This window comes from Crocuta crocuta, unplaced genomic scaffold, assembly GCF_008692635.1.
Source record: "Crocuta crocuta isolate KB4526 unplaced genomic scaffold, BGI_CrCroc_1.0 scaffold1, whole genome shotgun sequence".
Classification (NCBI taxonomy): Eukaryota; Metazoa; Chordata; class Mammalia; order Carnivora; family Hyaenidae; genus Crocuta; species Crocuta crocuta.
The window spans coordinates 1,391,031-1,410,300 of NW_027527930.1; the positions used below are offsets into that span (position 1 = coordinate 1,391,031).

Consider the following 19,270-nt stretch of genomic DNA (forward strand, 5'->3'; position numbering starts at 1 on the left):
AGTAAATAGAGAACCTTTTTAAAAAATTTTTCTTCAATGTTTATTTATTTGAGAGAAAATGAGAGACAGCACAAGTGGGGGAGGGACAGAGAGAGAGGGAGACAAAGAATTCGAAGCAAGCTTCAAGCTAAGTTGTCAGCACAGAGCCCAACATGGGGCTCAAACTCATGAATCATGAGATCATGACCTGATCTGAAATCAGATGCTTAACCAACTGACCCACCCAAGCGCCCCAGTAGAGAATGTTAAGTAGGCTTCTCGCTCAGCATGGAGACTGACAACTGAGCTCAATCCCATGAACCCGGGACCATGACCTGAACCAAAATCAAAAGTTGGGACAGTCAACTGACTAAACCACCCCGGCACCCCAAAGGCAAACCTCCTATATAAAGGAATACAATCATTTATCAACATGAATAATCTCAACATAATGAACTCTGAAAAAAGCAAGTCACAGAAGCATGTATATATTATGAAACCATTTTTATAAAGCTTTAAAACCATACCATGTGCTGTTCATATATACACACACGTAGGAAAAGTATAAAAATATCCATGAGAATGGTAACTACCAAATTCAGTACAGTGCCTACTGCTAACGAGGAAGAGGAATGGGTTGAGTAAAGGTACACACGGGATTTCAACGGTCACCATGTTTATTTCTTAAGTGAGGTCATGGGGATTCAGGTGTTTTTTTTTTTTAATAAAGTTGAAATATTCTATTAAAAGAAACTGAGGAGAAAAGTGGTATGAAAATGGTGTGAAAAAGTTAAATAGAATGTATATAGGATTTTGTTTGTACTATAATGACATACACTGCTATATTTAAGGCACTCTAATTTATTTTTGAACACCCCTAGCACTCTGCAGTTTCTCACATATAATATGCATTATTTTATGAGTAAATGAAAGTATAAATGCTATATTAAGCAAGAATATGCAAGAACAATCCTAACTCACTAGGTTGTTAGGGACTGATGAAAATTCATTGAAAGGTCCTAGCAAATACTTGGCACATAATAAGCACTCAAAGTACGTTAACTATTATCATGTTAGGGGGAGAAAGTATTCAGTTGTATTCCTAATTATTGAAATAACATTAACCTCACTCAAAAGGAAGCAAATCAAACTATATGTTAACAACAGTAAGATGGTTAATTACACTGGAATTAAAAGATAAAAAAATAAATTTAAAAAAATGACTAAAATGGTAAAATTTATGTTTTTACAACTGTATTTTTTTAAAAAAGGAAGCAATTTTTTTAATTGAAAAATTTTTTTTATTTGAGAGCGCATGAAGTAGCAGCAGAGGGAGAAAAAAGAATTTTAAACAGGTTCCACACCCAGCACTGAGCCCAATGCAGGGCTCAATCCCACAACCCTGGGATCGTGACCCAAGCCAAAATCAAGTCAGTCACTCAACCGACTTGAGTCACCCAGGTGCTCCAAAAAGGAAGTAACTCTTCAGTGACAATAATACTTACCTTATTATATTTATCACACATATCTCATGTACTATATATATTATTTCCCATTTTAATATGAGGAAACAAACAAGAGTACTACGTTGCCCTTGGGCATCACCCAATGGCTGATCAAGAATTTACAACCAAGTCTGTCAGACTGCAGAGCCCTTTATGCTAATACTGTTTGTCCATAAATTTAGATTAAATGACACTGACAAACTATTAAATGCTGAACAGCAAAAATAACTATATTGTATACATAACAGACATTACCCAGAATGATCACGATTTTTCTTCTTAGCCAGGTGTTCCTCATTACTTTTCAATGACTCATTCTGGGAAGAACCAGAAATTTTATCACGGTCAATAATTCTTCCAGAATCTTTAGCAGTTAAAAACTCCTGTGTTCTTGAGCTGCCTGAAGTAGTTCTCTTCTGCCCTTTAAATGGAATCGATTTGTCTCCAATATTCTTAGATGACTGGTTTGGTTTTTCAGTAGGTGTTTGTTCACTGTTGTGGCACACTGACAATTCATTTCTTCTGGAAGAATTGCTATAAACAAGACCTGAAGGATTCATTGATAACCTAAAGTTAGCATAATGTTTATCCAGATTATCTGGCTCACTGAAATACCAACATTATATATTTACATGTAAACACATACACACACACCCCAAACTCATAGGCTATATTTATTTTCAAATTAAATTCATAAATTATGTGGCTTTTCAACTTTTAGATATATGCACCAAATTTATCACAAGCTTCCAAAACCACCGGGTCTCTGCCCACTACTCTTGTGACCATCCTGAAGATTCTGGTATTTCCCAGATCTGGTATTTCCCAGTTCCAGCTTTAGCTTCTCACTCTTATGTACCTATTTGAGGTACCCTTCTATCCTTAACTTTAATTACTATGTAGATAGTGGTATCACAATATTCACCTATCACTCTCCTCTAAATCTGCCCCTCTGATTTCAGTTCCTATCTTAATGAAAAGTACAACTATTTACTCAAATATCTACATCAGAAATCTGAACCATCCAAGACTCCTGACCCTATCTGCAATTAGTCCCCTAATCCTATAATTTCTATATTCTTAATGCCACTCAAATCCACCTCTCTATAGCTCTCCTGCCCGTCATTAGCAGGGACTGGTATCTTTTCTTATCTGGATTATTAAAGGAGCCTCTTAATTAAGTCTCCCTTTCTCTAGCCTTGCCATTCTTCAATCCATTCTTAACACTGTTTTAAGAATCATCTTAGGAAAACAGAAGTTGGATCATTACAACCTTGCTAAAGTCTTTTAGTGATAATCTATAACTTAAGGATTAAGTCCAAATATTTTCAATAATTTATTTCTACATGTAGAGAACTTATTCATTAATCAAAATTTCCAACACTATCCTCCAAATAAAGAACCCCCCCCCAAAAAAAAAAAGCCATATTACTGAACTATTTGCATTTCTCAAAAGTACTGGTTCTTAAAGGGTTGGTCCTTAGACCAGCAGGATTAGCATGACTTGAGAGTTTATTTGAAATGCAAATTCTTAGGCCTCACCTCAGACCCACTAAATCAGAAACTCAGAGCACTGCCCAATACTCTGTATTTTAACAAGCCTTCCAAATAACTCTGCTAAAATAATCTTTAAAAGGTCAAACTCTCATCTCCAGATCTCTGCACATGCTACTCTGCTTGAAACATTCCATCCATCCTCTTCACTCCACCCAGTTACTTAACTAATTCCTAATTCATTCTTCAGGAAACTGTCCCAAATTCCCATGCTTAAATTAGGTAGCTCTCAACCCTCTGAGAAAATTTATCATCCATCTATTTACTTATCTTTCTCTTCCAGCAGACCTGCAATTCCTTGAGACCAAGATTGCTCTTTTACCTATCTCTACATTCCTAATGCCTAACACCAGGCAGAACTGCAGTGAAGCAATTTTTTCCCCAGACCTACTGAGATACAACTGACATTAACATTGTATAAGTTCAGGATGCACAGTGTAATAATAATATATGTATAAATGAATACCAACAAGTTGATCTTAAAAGTAATCATAAAAATTATTTTTCTCATCATAAAATTTAAATATTTAAGAAGGTACTCACTCTCAGAGTCATACAAGTACTGAACCTGAACTTACACAATCCGGAGACCAAATGCCTCCTCCAATTTCTCATTCTATGTTACTCACTTGCCTCACTCCAGTACTGGCTCTACCTAACCTCTGCCTCACAGTGGGCCCTCAATAAATGTTTCTCAACATACACGAAGAAGCAGTAGGGCCATACACCCACCATCAGCAGCTTGGTTGCTTGTTAGGGAAAAAGGTAATGGATCAAGAGTCATGAAACCTGGGTTCTACTGTTTTCCAGTTCTAGCACAAAGGTCTATGACCTTAGGTGCAAGTCATATTGCTTTATTGAGCTTCAGACTTTCTTTTTCTACCAGATAAAGGGCTCTTTGAACTATGAGATCTACAAGGATTCGTCTATTTCTGTGGCTCCCTACTCAATCAGAAATTCAACATCTGTTTCAAAGATGCTACACAAGTCTTTTTTGATAAGCTTCAGAGTTCTAGAACACTTATCCAAGCTTTGTAAGATTTTTATTTACCCATGTATTTACACACTCATCTGCCATAGTACAGTTTCAGGCACTTGGGGCAGAAAGGTGAATTCCTCAAAGCAGTATCAGGAGGAAGCAATATTTTACATATTAAATACATGTCACTAAATCCTTATAATGAGGTAGACATGTTTGTAATCATGTTACAAAGTAAGAAACTGAACAAAATAATTTAACCAATGTGGAAATAATTATTTAAACTCAGATCTAAATCCAAAATTCAAGGAAGGCTGCAAAAGAAAATTTCTGCTATAATCAAGGATTCCAATGACTCAAAAACTCATAGCAACAAGGCCCCAGATGTAGTGCCATATTTTTCTAGTCTCTCACTTGTTGATCTAAATGCCAAAGTCTACAGTATCCAGTAAACGTTACCTTATCATCTACCATCTTTTCATGATCACTTCCCGTAAAAGATCAAAAGTGTTTTTAAAACAATAAATGTTTCACACTGTACAGAAAAGACATGGCATAGCAGACCTATGAATGTTATCCTTAGAAAGACCTGCTTGCAAAGCTCTTGCCTAGCATGTGGGAATTTTAATTTTGGGAGGGTTCCCAACATTTCCTGTCTGACAAATGTGGTTTAGTATACCTAAACTGCTTATGCAAAAAATATGGTTTATGTCAAATACTTGCTTTCCTTCAGGGAGTCTGTAATTTTGGTACTTGCTAGGCAGAGTGCCTAGTCCAGTAAAAATCTTGGACATTAATACCTAATGAACTTTCCTAGCAGACAACATTTCACACAGCTGTCATAAATATTCATTTCTGGAGTAACTAAGTGCCTCTGGTAAGAATCCATTGGGAGAGGGGTGCTTCAGACTTTGCCTATGTACTTTTTTTCTGATTTTCTTTTGTATCCTTCTGATGTAAGGAAACTTCAAACTTCTATTATCACTTCTCTCACTTCACTTTCACCTGATGATCTTGCTTACTATTTTCATGGAGGAAAAAAAAAAATTGAAGAGAAGATCTTTATCTTTCCACCCTCAACTCTACCAAACTACTTCCATCTGTATACTAGATCACAGTGTTGTCCTTGCCTACTCAAGGACTGTGATCAAGATTTATCCTCTACCTTTCTATGAGGTTATTGTATTTCTTTAAATTTTTTATATTCAGGAATCATTTTAAAGTTTTTATTTATATTCCAGTTAGTTAACATTTCAGGTATACAACATAGTAATTCAACACTTCCACACTGTTCATCAGGACAGGTGCACTCCTTAATTCCCATCATCTACTTCACCCACTCCCCACTCACCTCCCTTCTAGTAACCATCAGTTTGTTTTCTATAGTTAAGAAGCTGTTTCTTGGTTTGCCACTCTCTCTCTCTCTTTCCCTTTGTTCATTTGTTTTGTTTCTTAAATTCCACATGAGTGAAATCATATGGTATTTATCTTTCTCTGACCTTATTTTGCTTAGCATAATACTCTCTAGCTCCATTCATGATGTTGCAAATAGCAAGCTCTCATTTTCCTATGGATGAGTAATATTCCATTGTGTGTATGTGTGTGTGTGCACACATGAATATATATACACACACACACATACATACATACACATTACATCTTCTTTAACCATTTATCAGTTGATGGACACTTGGGCTGTTTCCATAATTTGGCTATTGTAGATAATGTTGCTATAAATATTGGGGTGCATGTATTCTTTGAATTAGTATTTCTATATTCTTTGCATGAATACCTAGTAGTGCAATTACTATATGGTAGCTATTTTTAACTTTCTGAGAAACAGAAAGCAGTCCTGAAGTTTTAAATTCATTTATATATTGATAAGTTCCCAATTATATGTCCTCCCAGATTCTTCCCCCAACTTTAAAATTTTTTTTAATGTTTATTTATTTTTGAGAGAGAGAAACAGGGTGAACAGTGGAAGGGGAGAGAGAGGGAGACACAGAATCCAAAGCAGGCTCCAGGCTCTGAGCTGTCACCATGTGGGGCTCGAACCCACGAATGGTGAGATCATGACCTGAGATGAAGTCAGACACTGAACTGAGCCACTCAGGTGCCTCTCCCCTAACTTTAAACTCATTAACCAGGCTATATCTTTAATGTATCTACTTGGATAACTAATTAATTGATCACAACCTGAAATCTTGATATCCTTTGCAAATCTGCTTTCTCATGCTTTTTCTCATCTCAGTAAACAGTGGAGTTCCATTATTCTATTTATTCAGGCAAAAAAAAAATCTGAGTCATCTTGGACTCCTAGTTTTCTCTCTTCTTCTAATCCATTAATAATGAATCCAACCACTTTTCATCTCTTTTCTCCAACAATCTCTTAACTAATGTCCGTGTTTCCATCTTTGCCCAGCCCTAGCTTCCTCTCTATATAGAAGTAAGAATAATTCTTTTGCAAGATGCCTCAATCGGGACACCTGGGTGACTCAGTCAGTTAAGCATCCAACTCTTCATGATCTTACAGTTCATGAGTCTCAGCCCCAACTTGCACGGTCAGTGCAGAGCCTAGTTCGGAATATATCTCTCCCTCTCTCTGCCTCTCCCCTGCTCATTCTCTCAAAAAATAAATACATGAAATTTAAAAAATTTTTTTAAAAAAAGATGACTCAATCAATTCCCGTAAATTTTATTTTATTGCATAAAATCTTCCAGGAGCTTCCCAATACACTTTTTCTAAACTCTCTATCACAGCCTGCCTCCCTGACTTCAACTCTCCTGGCTTACTCTTCTTTAGGTATACCGGCCTTCTTGAATTACTCAAACAAGTCAAGCATGCTCCACCAGCACCTTTACAAATACTGTTCCCTTGGTCTGAAGTGTTCCACATCAAATTTTGTATGGCTTCCCCGTCATGTTTCTGAAATATGTGCTCTGAAAGATCAAAATAGACTCTTATTGCTACCTTTTATAAAACAGTATTCTGTTCGATCTTATCCACCCCTACTTCTCCATCTGCTTCCCATTTCTATCCTTTATCTGCTTAATTTTTCTTCGTTACCTATCACTGCATGAATTACACATCTATATTGCTGGTCTTCCTCCACTAGAATGTAAGTCTCATGAGCGCAGTGGTTTGTTTTTCCATAGCCTATATCCCTATATCTAGAATATAGTATAGCATAGTCCCAAATGAAGATCTTCATTCTTAACTGGTTTAGTATTTCTACTAATGATCCAATTTAACTTTGTCCTCATAAGATTTTTCTTTGGAAAATGGTTGTATAGAACAAACATAAAGCTTCTCAGAATGACTTTTTGGAGCTCTCAATGAACATAATTTAAGTAAAATACTTACTCTGCTCTGACTTTACCACCCACCAATTAGATGGACGCCTCGAAATTCTTCGACTTCTTGTAATAGTTGAAGTCACTTCATCAGGTACAAGTTTGTTCTTCTTGGACCCACTGGAAAGTTGCTTCTTTTTATATACCTTAGCTTTTTTCTGATTCTCTGCATAAGGAATACTGGTACTATTTCTTTTGCTTCCTAAAGAAAACCATTAAAATAATTTATAATCTATTAAATCAAAGACTTTTCAGAAAAATCACAATAGGTAAAAAAACTCAATTATAAGACTAACTTAAATTTATCCTGTAGGCTTCTTTTCACCTCTTTTTTTTTTTTAATCCAAATGTTCTCAATAAGATCTGTCAGTTAAATGAAACTTTTCACATTGCTTGATGACTAACATTTACTTGAAATACGAATTCAGCTTGAAGCCAATGTTATAGTAGGCAATGAAACTGGCAAAGTGCTACCTAGCATGAGCTATTCTAGATACAATCCAAGTTTTTTATATACCAAGTATGTTTCACAGATCAGTTATATCAGCATCACCTCGGAGAAATTATTTAGAAATACAGAATCTTGGGTTCCACCTGACATTTATTAAATCAGCTTATGAATGAGTATATTAACTCAAATGCATATGTAAGTTTGAAAAGCACTATTCTACGTGTTTTAGTCATTCTCCTAGTTAAACGGAATTGAGTAGAGAAGAGAAAATGAGCCAAATAATGTCAAGATTCCTTACAGCACTATCACTCTCCAATTCCAGTTTGAAAATAAGTTACAGAATTTGGTAATGCTCTGAATTTGAGATAAACAGAATGATTTATGCTTATAAAAGGAGTAAAAGAAAAGTATTAGCCTTAATAATCTGAGGCAGGCATATAAAAGTTGATGAAAATGGAAAGAATATATCTTACCAATATTGTGTTTGATACTAGAATCAACCAATACTTGGCAAATAATGAGAATGGGAGATATTGGAAGAGTTACCACAGACAGTAAAAACTCGACAATAAAGGAGGTATTTTAGGGAGTGTATAGAGAAAATAATAAAAGACTCAGTTTTATAAACCACTAAAGCAAAACAGAACTTTCAACATGGTTGCCACTAGGAGCACTGGGTGGGTCAGTCAGTACTCTTGATTTCAGCCCAGGTCAAGATCTCATGGTCCTGAGATCAAGCTCCATGCTAGGGTGGGGGGAACCTGCTTCAGATTCTCTCTCTCTCTCTCTCTCTCTCTCTCCCCTTCTGTCCCTCTCATTCACTAACTCCTTTTCTTCTTTTTCTCCCTTTTTCTCCTTCCCTTATACTTATCAAAAGTATCTTTAAGAACTATTCTAACAAATGAGAGGTTATTCTAACAAATCTCATGATTTCAGAGATAATTCCCCATGTTCATGAATCAACTTAAAAAAAAAAATCAATGTGAACAATGATTTAGGGGAAAAGAAGCTGAGGAGGAAAATGCTATCACCAAAAACTTATTCAGACAGTGATACAAACAAAGAATATCATACAAAGTCAAAAACAAACTAATGATTTCAGAAACTAATTCCAGATCAGGGAAACTGAATGACAAACAATTTAGAAAATTAATAAACAAGAACACATACAGAAGATACAACTCATGTGTGAATGGCTGAGCATCTAACTTCGACCCAGGTCACAATCTCACCATCTTTGAGTTTGAGCCCCGCATTAGGCTCTGTGCCGACAGCTCAAAGCCTGGAGCCCGCGTCAGATTCCGTGTCTCCCTTTCTCCCTGCTCTTCCCCTGCTTACACTCTGTCTGTATGTCTCTCTCTCTCTCTCTCAAAAAAAAAAACAACATTAAAAAAATTTAATATATTTTCTCCCTTCTGTATCAGCAATACAGTATAGTCATCTAGAACCTCTAAATACTCAGAAAATTCTAGTGAATAGAGTCTTCCGGTTAGCTAATAGTTTTTCCAATTGAGCATCAAAAGCATTTTCACTTATTTCTAAACTTCTTAATAGTGCTGAAAAATTATGGGCTCTACGATGGGACAGATCCTGAGCAAGCATATTTTAACCATGAGTATTTTCTCCTAATTTATGGGACTGTCACGAAGGATTAAATTATGTTATGTACACATAAAGTGTCTAGTACGTTTGTTAAGTGCTTTCTATTCCATTAAAGAAATTCTGTAATAATGAATACCTTTTCTATTAGTTAAAAAGTGGTACAAAGAAAATAAATGGATCTAAATGACAGTGCCATCTTTACAAACCTCAATCACTATAAAATGATGATGTAAGGAAGGTAGCAACACTTCAGCTTATCCAGTTTATGCTTCCCAGTTTTATGTAATCCCAGTTTATGCTTCCTGTCCTGACATCCCTCTCATCCTCAAGTGTTCCAGTTTGGATGATAAATAAAATAGTAATCCACGATAAAAAGACCTATTGAGATATTAGTTAGATAACTGTCCTCTGCGATTCCATTATTGTCCTGTGAATGTACATGTGTATCTGTTGGTCTACAGATACTACTAGATTGATTTTTTTTTTTAATGGCAATAATTGTGTCTTAGTAACCTTCGTAATGTCAGTGCCTAATACAATGTCTGGCAATTTAGTGAATATTACATAAATGAATACAGATGAATACTAAAATGGAATAAAAGAGTATAATTTTTTTATCCTATAAGAAATAGTCCTATACTACCCTGGGTTTTTTTCCCCCCCGTTTATATTTTACTAAACCTCAAAGAACAAATGATGCTGTCTTATTCATTCTGGTAACTCCCTGGTTTACGAGCCTTTCCTCTTCACTTCTTTCTTTATATGTGCTGCCATCTTAGAAGCCTCAAAAATCTCAAGTGACTCAGAATTGAATTATATGTAAAATAGACATTTTAGAAAAGAGCTTACAGATTCAGGTTTACTTTGCCTACTTCTCAAAGCTAAATAGAAATATTATAAAAACGTAAAGCAGTGCAATAACGTTCATAGTTATACTTAATACAGAACACTTACCTACGGGAAGCACCCGTTTTTTGGAAACAGCAACATTTATCCTCTCTTCACACTCTTCCTTATTTCTGTCTGAATTTCTTTGTAACTTATCTTCGGTGATATGTGGCAAATTTATATTTTTATCTTTAGATTGTTCTTTATCAACCTGTTCTTCAAGTACATTGGCCTTAAATTTTCTTCTCTGCTTTTGTTTTATAGTCCTTTTGTTTCCAGATGATTTCTCTGCATTCTCATAACACATTTCGTATTCTGCAGATCTACAATGATTTTCCATTTCATTTGACAAAGAAGAACTCCTACTCAGTCTTTTTTGTTCAGAGGGCTGAGACCTCCCTACTGGGTGAACTTGGCCAGAATGTTTGTCATTTGTCAAATCTACAGTTGATACACTGTGATGTTTTTCTCTTGACTTCTTACTTTGAAGGAGTGCAGTGCTCTCTGCAGGGGTTACTGTGCATTGTTTCAGAGGCCCAGCCCTTCTGGGTATAGTAATCCAAGATGGACTGGCAAAACTTCTTTCTGATTCATCAATTATAAATTCATCCTCTAACAACTTTACTTCATTTGAAGGTGATGAATGAGGTGGAGCAGTTGCTATATGCCTAACAACAGGACTAAAACAGAATGTTACAATAAATAATTACTCAAAAAATAAAGTTTTTACCTTTGCTTTCTAAAGAAAATAAAATAATCTATATAGGAATAAAATCTATGTATCTTTTAAAGAACAGTTCACATCTCAATTTTTCCTTAACCTTGAAAATCCCTCTCCTTTTACATTTCTTTTTATTATTATTTTAAAATTTTAATGTTTATTTATTTTTGAAGGAGCGAGCGACAGTGTTAACGGGGGAGGGGCAGAGAGAGAGGGAGACACAGAATCTGAAGCAGGCTCCAGGCTCTGAGCTGTCAGGACAGAGCCAGATGCTCAATCAATTGACTGAGCCACCCAGGCGCCCCTCCTTTTACATTTCTATAATACCTGACTATACTCATTTATAATACTAATGAGATCACAGAAATTTAGAGCTACCTAAATATCAACTAATTTAATATCCCCACAACTTATATATATCAAAAAGCTGAAATCCAGAGATGTGTTAAATATAGCCCAGATACACTGACTGACAGTCCAAAAATGCATGCCATTATTATATATAATGTTATACTGATTGTACGTTTGTATAGGTGTATATAGATCTCTTAGGGCCCAGATTTCTTTCATATCCAAAATAAGATTATTTCCAAGACATCTTCAAATCTAATACTCTAAGAAACACTAGTAAATTTTACATTAAATTATATTATGTAAAAATTCACGCCAAGTTTGAATGATTCGTACATTTTCAAGTAAGTTTTAATATTGTAATCATGGTATAGAAATAAATTAAAGGATAGTAATCTGATGGTACTCTTTTGCATTTCCTTCCTTTTTATAGCAACAGCCTGAAACAAACCACGTACTGAAGTGAGATACGCATAAAAACTTAGGGTAAACATCCAAACTCCAAAACTAGCACATGCACTCCTGTTTCTGCCTTTTTCACTTGAGTAAGGATGCTTAGCCATTCTAACATATAAAAGGAGCAAAGCTAGGATGGAAGAATAAGATCATCATGTATGCTTTTCCTCTTTTCATTAATAAGATATACAAAAAAATTATGAAATGAAAATGCCTTCTCTAATTCTTTAATCTCAAATCTCTGATAAATAATATAAATCTTAAAAGTATATATGCTAAGAAATATATACTATCTTCTAATAGAGTTTTGCAAGTTTATGTAACTAGAAAACTTTAGAAAATCTAATGAAAAACAAAGTCAATATAAATAGAAGACCACAATGAATGAATGTATAAACAGAAATGTTACTTTTCAACATTTAAAGAAATAGCCAATCTGTTATAGATTTATTTGTTTTACTGTATATAATTCATAATATTTATTAGGTTTTTGTATACATAGAAGTAATGCTAAGAATTTAAAAATTAAGACTTCCCAAACCAGCCAGTAAGAATTCTCCAAATCTGTTCCTCTATTCTACTTCAAGGGACTTCCATAATATCAAGGTCATTCAAACTGAAGATATGCTTAGGAAACAATGCTGACACCTGCTACAGACTGAATGTTTGTATACTTCCAAAATTCATAAACCGAAACCTAATCGCCAGTGGGATGGTATTTGGGGGTAGGGCCTTTATTAGAGCAGAATACTCATGAATAGCAGTAATACCCTCATAAAAGAAGCAAGCCTCAGAGAGCCCCCCTACCATCTTCTGCCATATGAGGTTATAGCAAGAAGTAAGCCATCCATGAACCAGGAAGATGTCACCAGCAGAGAAAAAGGAGGTTGGCATATGACAAGGGAAAATGGTATGCCAAAACAGGGACATATGAAAATGTGTATGACCAAGCTGGCAAAAAGAGTTAATGAGGGAGAGTGAAGGCTATAAACACCAGCTACCAAATCTGATGTTTATATAGGCCAATAGTTCTCAACCCTAGCTGCCATTAATTCTAATTAACTCTACTGTACAGCCAGGATTGACTAAGAATCACTAAGAATCACTATATGGTCATGTAGAACGTCCAAACGTTTTTAAATAGGCCAAGAACAGATTATAATTTATTTTAGGACTATACATTTATTAACACAAGCAGAAGAAAAGGAAAAAAGATTTAAAACCTTTAATAATGAAATACACCATGACAATTCTATTTCTAAATACTGCCTTCATTCTGTGATATCACACAAACTAGAAAGTGCTAATAAGGGGCACCTGGGTGGCTCAGTTGATTAAATATCCGACTCTTGATCTAGACTCAGATCATGATCTCAGTTCAGGGGATCAAGCCCCACCTTGGGCTCTGCACTGATAGGGTGGAGCCTGCTAGGGAGTCCCTCTCTGTCTCTCAAAATAAATTAATAAATAAACTCTAAAAAAAAAAAAAGAAAGAAAAGAAAAAGTGCTAACGAGCAGAAGCAATTAAAGCTGAATAAACTTATTTTCTTTCACATTTAATTTAGTATGTATTAAATGATGGTTTTGGGGGTGATCTGCTGGTAAGAAACTACTCTCCTTATGGGCTGAGCGCAATTTCAATTAAAATTTGCGCCAATTAAGATTAACTTCTAGTTAAATAGCATTAAGAATCCTTGATATTATTCATAGAATATAAAACCAAAATATCTCAAAGGACAGTTTCTTAATAACTTACCTGGATTCACTTTTTCTTTTTACAGTTTCTAAAAACAATGCGGAAAAACTCTTTTTGGTTTGTGGTTGAATTTCATATTCTGAATCTTGTACTCTTTTCTGAGATATTCTTAACGATCTCCTCTCTCGTGGTTCTTTTGATACTTTATCCTCTATTTCTGATATTTTATCTGCTATTTCTACTTTCTTTGAAACATTTTTATCTTCAAAGTTTAACCTAAAAGGTAAAAGAGGCAAGGTGAATACTCTCAAAGTTTGTTGAGTTAGGGGTTTTCTTGAATTCCCTTTCAGCTAAGGGTACAGACCACTTACAAAATTTTCTACCAGGACTTTTTTAAAAATCTTAAGTGCTGACCTAAGTGTCCATCAACAGATGAATGGATCAAGAAGATGTGGTTTATCTATACCATGGAATACTACATGGCAATGAGAAACAATGAAATCTGGCCATGTGTAGCAACATGGATGGACCTTGAGGGTGTTATGCTGAGCGAAATAAGTCAGGCAGAGAAGGACAAATATCATATGTTTGCACGTATAGGAGGATTAGGAGGAACTTGACGGAGGAACAAGTGGGAGAAGAAGGGCGGAAATGGTGGGGGAAAGGGAGAGAAGCAAACCATGAGAGACTCTTGAATGCTGACAAAAACTGAGGACTGATGGATGTGGGGGGAGGGGGGGATGGGCATGGAGGAGGACACTTTGGGGATGAGCACTGAGTGTTATGTGGAAACTAATTTGACAATAAACTATTAAAAAAAAAAACAAAACTATCAATCATGTTGGAAAAAAAAAAAAATCTTAAGTGCTGATTTATAACCTCTTAAATATACAAGGCAAGTGCCCCGTAAAATTAAATTCCTTATTTGTCAATGGGAAAAAAATAAAAGAAAAGGCCAAGAAAATCTATAACTTAGAGCACTTGTTCTCAAACATTTAGTAAGATTTTGAATCATCTGAGGAGTTGTATTAAAATGTAGATTCTGATTCAACAGGTCTAGAGAGAGTTTGAAATTCTGCATTTGTAATAAGTTTCCAGATAATGCACTGCTCTTGATACTAAGCCACAGACCACATTTTGAACAGCAAAATCTTAGAATGTACTTAACTCCTTGGCTCCAAGAATTACACAAGACACTAGACAGATATTAATTATACTCACTGCAAAGGTCCCAACATGAAAGGACTCTGAATGATCTACTTTGCTTCTTAAAGGCCAAAATGAAAACCCCAAGACACAGACATGGGTTTACCAAAACTTATCCTCAAAATACTTATCCTTTGCTACCCTAGAAATGACCTGAGACATACCTACCCTTGCAATTATAAATAACATAAAGAAAATACTCTTAGGAGGTTACAGAAAATTTATTACTAGAAGAAAATACTTTTTTCGACAGAAAAGTTTACCCACAAACTTCTCTGAAGTATACGGTAAGCCTTCCTATTATCAAATATAAACTGAATATAAACTGACTTATGTTATGCTCTTCTCCTCACATGTTAATATTCCTCAATACCTACTATAAAATACATAAAAGACCAAATTACTTATTCTTTAATATAAAAGGCAAAAATTTTTATATAGGATATTATGTAAATAAATAAAAGTTCACCTTTTTCTGGTTTTAAGAGAAATCTCTGTACTTGAAGACAATGTATTTACTGAATTTTCAGAAGTGTACATCTTTCTGTTTTGGGCAATAGATGAAATAGCATTTGGAGATACACATATTTTTGCATCCAAAAGAACAAAAGGGGAGCCAACGGATAAGTAAAATTCCTTATCGACTTCAGTGTGACGATCTTTTAGTTTTTCAATTGACATTTTTCTCGAGTCAGGTGTATTTTTAGAACCAATAGCAGCTGCCAAAATTTGCTGATGATCTTCATGGTCCTGAACTAGAAGAAAATTATATAAAGATATCAAAAATATTTTAAATAATAATATTAGAATCAAATGTTCTTTTTTAAAATTCAGCAACAGTTAAGAAATGGGTTTTCAGACATTAACAGTTCTTTAAGTTTATAATCAAGGATCTATGATTAAAGTATATAAGTGCTTTAAAAGTCCTAATTTATGAAATTAATGAATGTAAAGATATATTTAATCCATGCTCTGAAGGTTCGAAATGACAAAAATTCTCAACAGAAATTCACAATTCTATGGACGGTCAATTTTCTCAAGATTTGAATAAATCTATACACAGCTAAAATAAATAAAGTAATCTTAGAGAATTATGACATTTGATCTTTAGGTTAATAGTAAACTTAGTGGGGATGTCTGGGTGACTCAGTTAAACTTCTGACTCTTGATTTTGGTTCAGGTCATGATCTCATGGTTCATGGGATACAGCCCTGCATCGGGCTCTGCACAGACATCGTGGAGGCTGCTTGGGATTCTCTCTCTCTGTCCCTCCGCTACTTGCTCATGCTCTCTCTCTCTCTCTCAAAATAAATAAATAAACTTAAAAAAAAAAAACTAGGGCAGCTAAATGACCACATTCATACATATATAGAGACATAACAGATACATAGATATATAAAAAATGCATATGTGTATATATATATGTGGGTGTGTAAAAGTATACATATAAATACATTCGTTATACATAAATATTTGTATACATATATACATATTTTTATATATTTATACACACACACACAATTCTCTTAGCCATATGCCTTCAAATATTAAAAAAAGTAGAATTACTGGGGAGTATTCATACTGATTCATATCCTTAAAAAGTAAATATTAAAAATTTTAAATACAATCAAAAAAGGCTTTTAGAAGGTTATGGAACAAGACAGCATACTTAGCTCTCCCTGCTTTTCCCTCTAAATTCCCTGGTCATTATCCATGAAACAATAACAGAACTCTGAAAGCTGGAAGGAAAAAGGATTATTTGCTAAAAACCTCAAGCCTTAAGCCACAAAAGACAATATGGTGAATCCCTTGGGTTTTCTTTTAATCTCCTGTGTACTCTCAGACTGGGTTCTAGAGATTCTTGCAATCCAGAACCACCAAGAGGCATAGGGGAAAAAATAGCCTGCATTCTCTGGCCAAGAGACTTGGAGAAAGGAAGCCCAACAAGGACCGAACGGGGAATCCCAACTCTCATTCCACAATTTGGCCGCTATCAACTCCATTCTGCAGTGGCAGTGGCAGAGCAGCAAAGACTCAGGCCCACTCCTTAAGCTCAACAGGACAGCAGTAGCAGAGGAGCAAGGTACTGGACTAACCCTGTGCCTGGACCAACCCAGTCTCCACTTCACAATTCAAGAATAGCAGGCCATATGAGGCACAAACAGCTGCAGAATAGTAAAGCCTTTGACCTTCCCAGCCACTGCTTCCCAGACCAGGTGACATTCTGAACCACTGTTAGTACACCTCAGGCCTTGCTTCACAACAAGGGCACCAAGGGACAGTCTAATCTAAGGCAGGAAAAACTTATAAAAGAATCCTACACTGCCCATCCTGTCCTCCACCTGTCCCAAAATTAAGGAGATCCAATTCCAACAGCTTCTGACCCTAGCCCCTACCTGAGTGAATGAGGACATGGGGTACTCAGGAAAGCACCTTCCATTCACTTGACACAGCAACAGCAAGAACTGACCAGGAATCTCACCAGCATCAGAAAATCAAGCAGCCCAAAATATCTCTGCTAGGACTCTAAACACTAAACTATCACTGGAAATAAAACCCCCCAAAGTAGGCAAGAACCTACACAGTAAACCAAAACAAGGCAACTATGTGCTATAAGAAATGATTTAAATACAATCAAGAGCCTATTAAAATAATAACCAAAATGTCAAGAATAGAATCAAAATGACTCATTGTACAAACACCAGAAAAACATTAACCTGAATGAGAAAAGTATCAGTGGACACAAATGGACAAAATGAATCAAATGTTGAAATTATTTAATAAGAATTTTAAAGCATCCATCATAAAAATATCTTAACAATTAATCATAAATTCTCCTGAACAAAAAGACAGAAACTCTCAAAGAAATAAGTAACAAAAGAGAACCAGTTTTTTTGGATTTTAGCCATTCTTATAGGTATGTAGAGGGCTCTAATTATTATTTTAATTCAAAATTCCCTAGTGACAATGATAAATCAAAACCACAATGAGATACTATTTCACACCATTAGGATGGCTATTACTATAAAATACACACACGCACAGAGAAAAACAAGTGTTGGCGAAGATGTAGAGAATTCAGAACCCTTATGCACTGCTGGTGGGAATGTAAAATGATGTAGCCACTATAAAAAAGTTTGGTGGTTCCTCAAAAAATTAAAAGTATCACTGCCATATGACCCAATAATTCCTTTTCTGGGTATGTATCCAAAAGAACTGAAAGCAGAGACTACAAGAGATATTTGTATACTCACATTCACAGCAGCATTATTCAAAACAGACAAAAGGTAGAAACCACCCAAATGACCATCAATGGATAAATGAATAAAACAAAATGTGACAATGTATATAGTTCTAAAAGGCATAATGTTAAGTGAAACAAATCAGTCAGAGAAAGACAAATACCATATGATTTCACTTATATGTGAAGTTTAAGAAACAAGTGAACATGAGCAGGGTGGGGAGAGGAAAACCAAGAAACACTTTTTTTTTTTTTTTTTAAACATTTATTTATTTTAGAGAGTGAGAGAGTGAGCGAAGGAGGTGCAGAGGGAGGGAGGGAGGGAGAGAGAGAGAGAGAGAAAGGAAGGGAGGGAAGGAGAGAATCCAAGCAAGCTCCAGACTGTCAGCACAGACCCTACACAAGGCCTAAACTCAAGAACCATGAGATCATGACCTGAGCCAAAGTTGGACCCAGTGGACTCTTAACTATAGAAAACAAAGTGATAGTTGCCAGAGGGGAGGTGGGTGGGGGAATGGGTGAAAAAGGTGATGGGGATTAAGGAGTGCACTTGTGAGGAGCACTGGGTGTTGTACAGAAGTGCTGAATCACTATATTGTACAGCTGAAACTACTATTATACTGTATGCTAACTGGAATTTAAACAAAAACTTATGATGAAAGCTAAGATACTACATATACCACAACAAGACAGACTTTTTAACCAAAACAGGAAGGTCAAAAGCTATAAAAGTCACACATTTGACAATTAAAATAAAAAATCGTACTCATCAGGGCAACTGGGTGGTTCAGTCAGTTAAGTGTCGGACTTCAGCTCAGGTCATAATCTCAGAGTTCATGAGTTCAAGCCCTGAATCAGGCTCTGAGCTGACAGTGCAGAGTCTGCCTTGAATCCTCTGTCTCCCTCTCTCTCTGCCCCTTCCTCTGCTCATGTGTTTTCTCTTTCAAAAATAAACATTTTTAAAAAATCATACTCATCATATGGTTAAAGATACTATAAACAAAATCTGTTTATAAATCTGTCGAGGAACCCTTTGGAAAAATCTTTCAAACAAATTACCGATAAACAGAGACACTCAATTCAAAGACCTCTCATAAACAAGAAAAAACTAATGCGCGAAGGATATGAATAGACAACTCAGATGAAAGGAAATTCAAATAGCTAGTAAATATATAAAAAAGTGCTCAAACAGTGGTAATGACAGACATAGACACTTAAGTGACAATGAGAACACGTAATACTGATTGAAATGGCAAAAAGAACAAAACAGTAAATGACCATTCAGGT

The 19,270-nt window shown here is 35.4% G+C and overlaps 1 protein-coding gene across 4 annotated transcripts in view; it reads right to left on the reverse strand.

The window, feature by feature from the left end:
* The window catches only part of CENPC (centromere protein C), a 90,458-nt gene that overhangs the window by 49,180 nt on the left and 22,008 nt on the right, over nucleotides 1-19,270 (reverse strand). For all 4 annotated transcript variants that reach the window (XM_077749990.1, XM_077749983.1, XM_077749974.1 and 1 more), the window contains 5 exons: nucleotides 15,212-15,497; nucleotides 13,597-13,812; nucleotides 10,379-10,992; nucleotides 7,382-7,573; nucleotides 1,740-2,031 (listed from right to left, as the gene is read on the reverse strand). In XM_077749990.1, coding sequence (XP_077606116.1) covers nucleotides 1,740-2,031; nucleotides 7,382-7,573; nucleotides 10,379-10,992; nucleotides 13,597-13,812; nucleotides 15,212-15,497 — 1,600 coding nt within the window. The remainder of the gene's footprint in view (nucleotides 1-1,739; nucleotides 2,032-7,381; nucleotides 7,574-10,378; nucleotides 10,993-13,596; nucleotides 13,813-15,211; nucleotides 15,498-19,270) is intronic.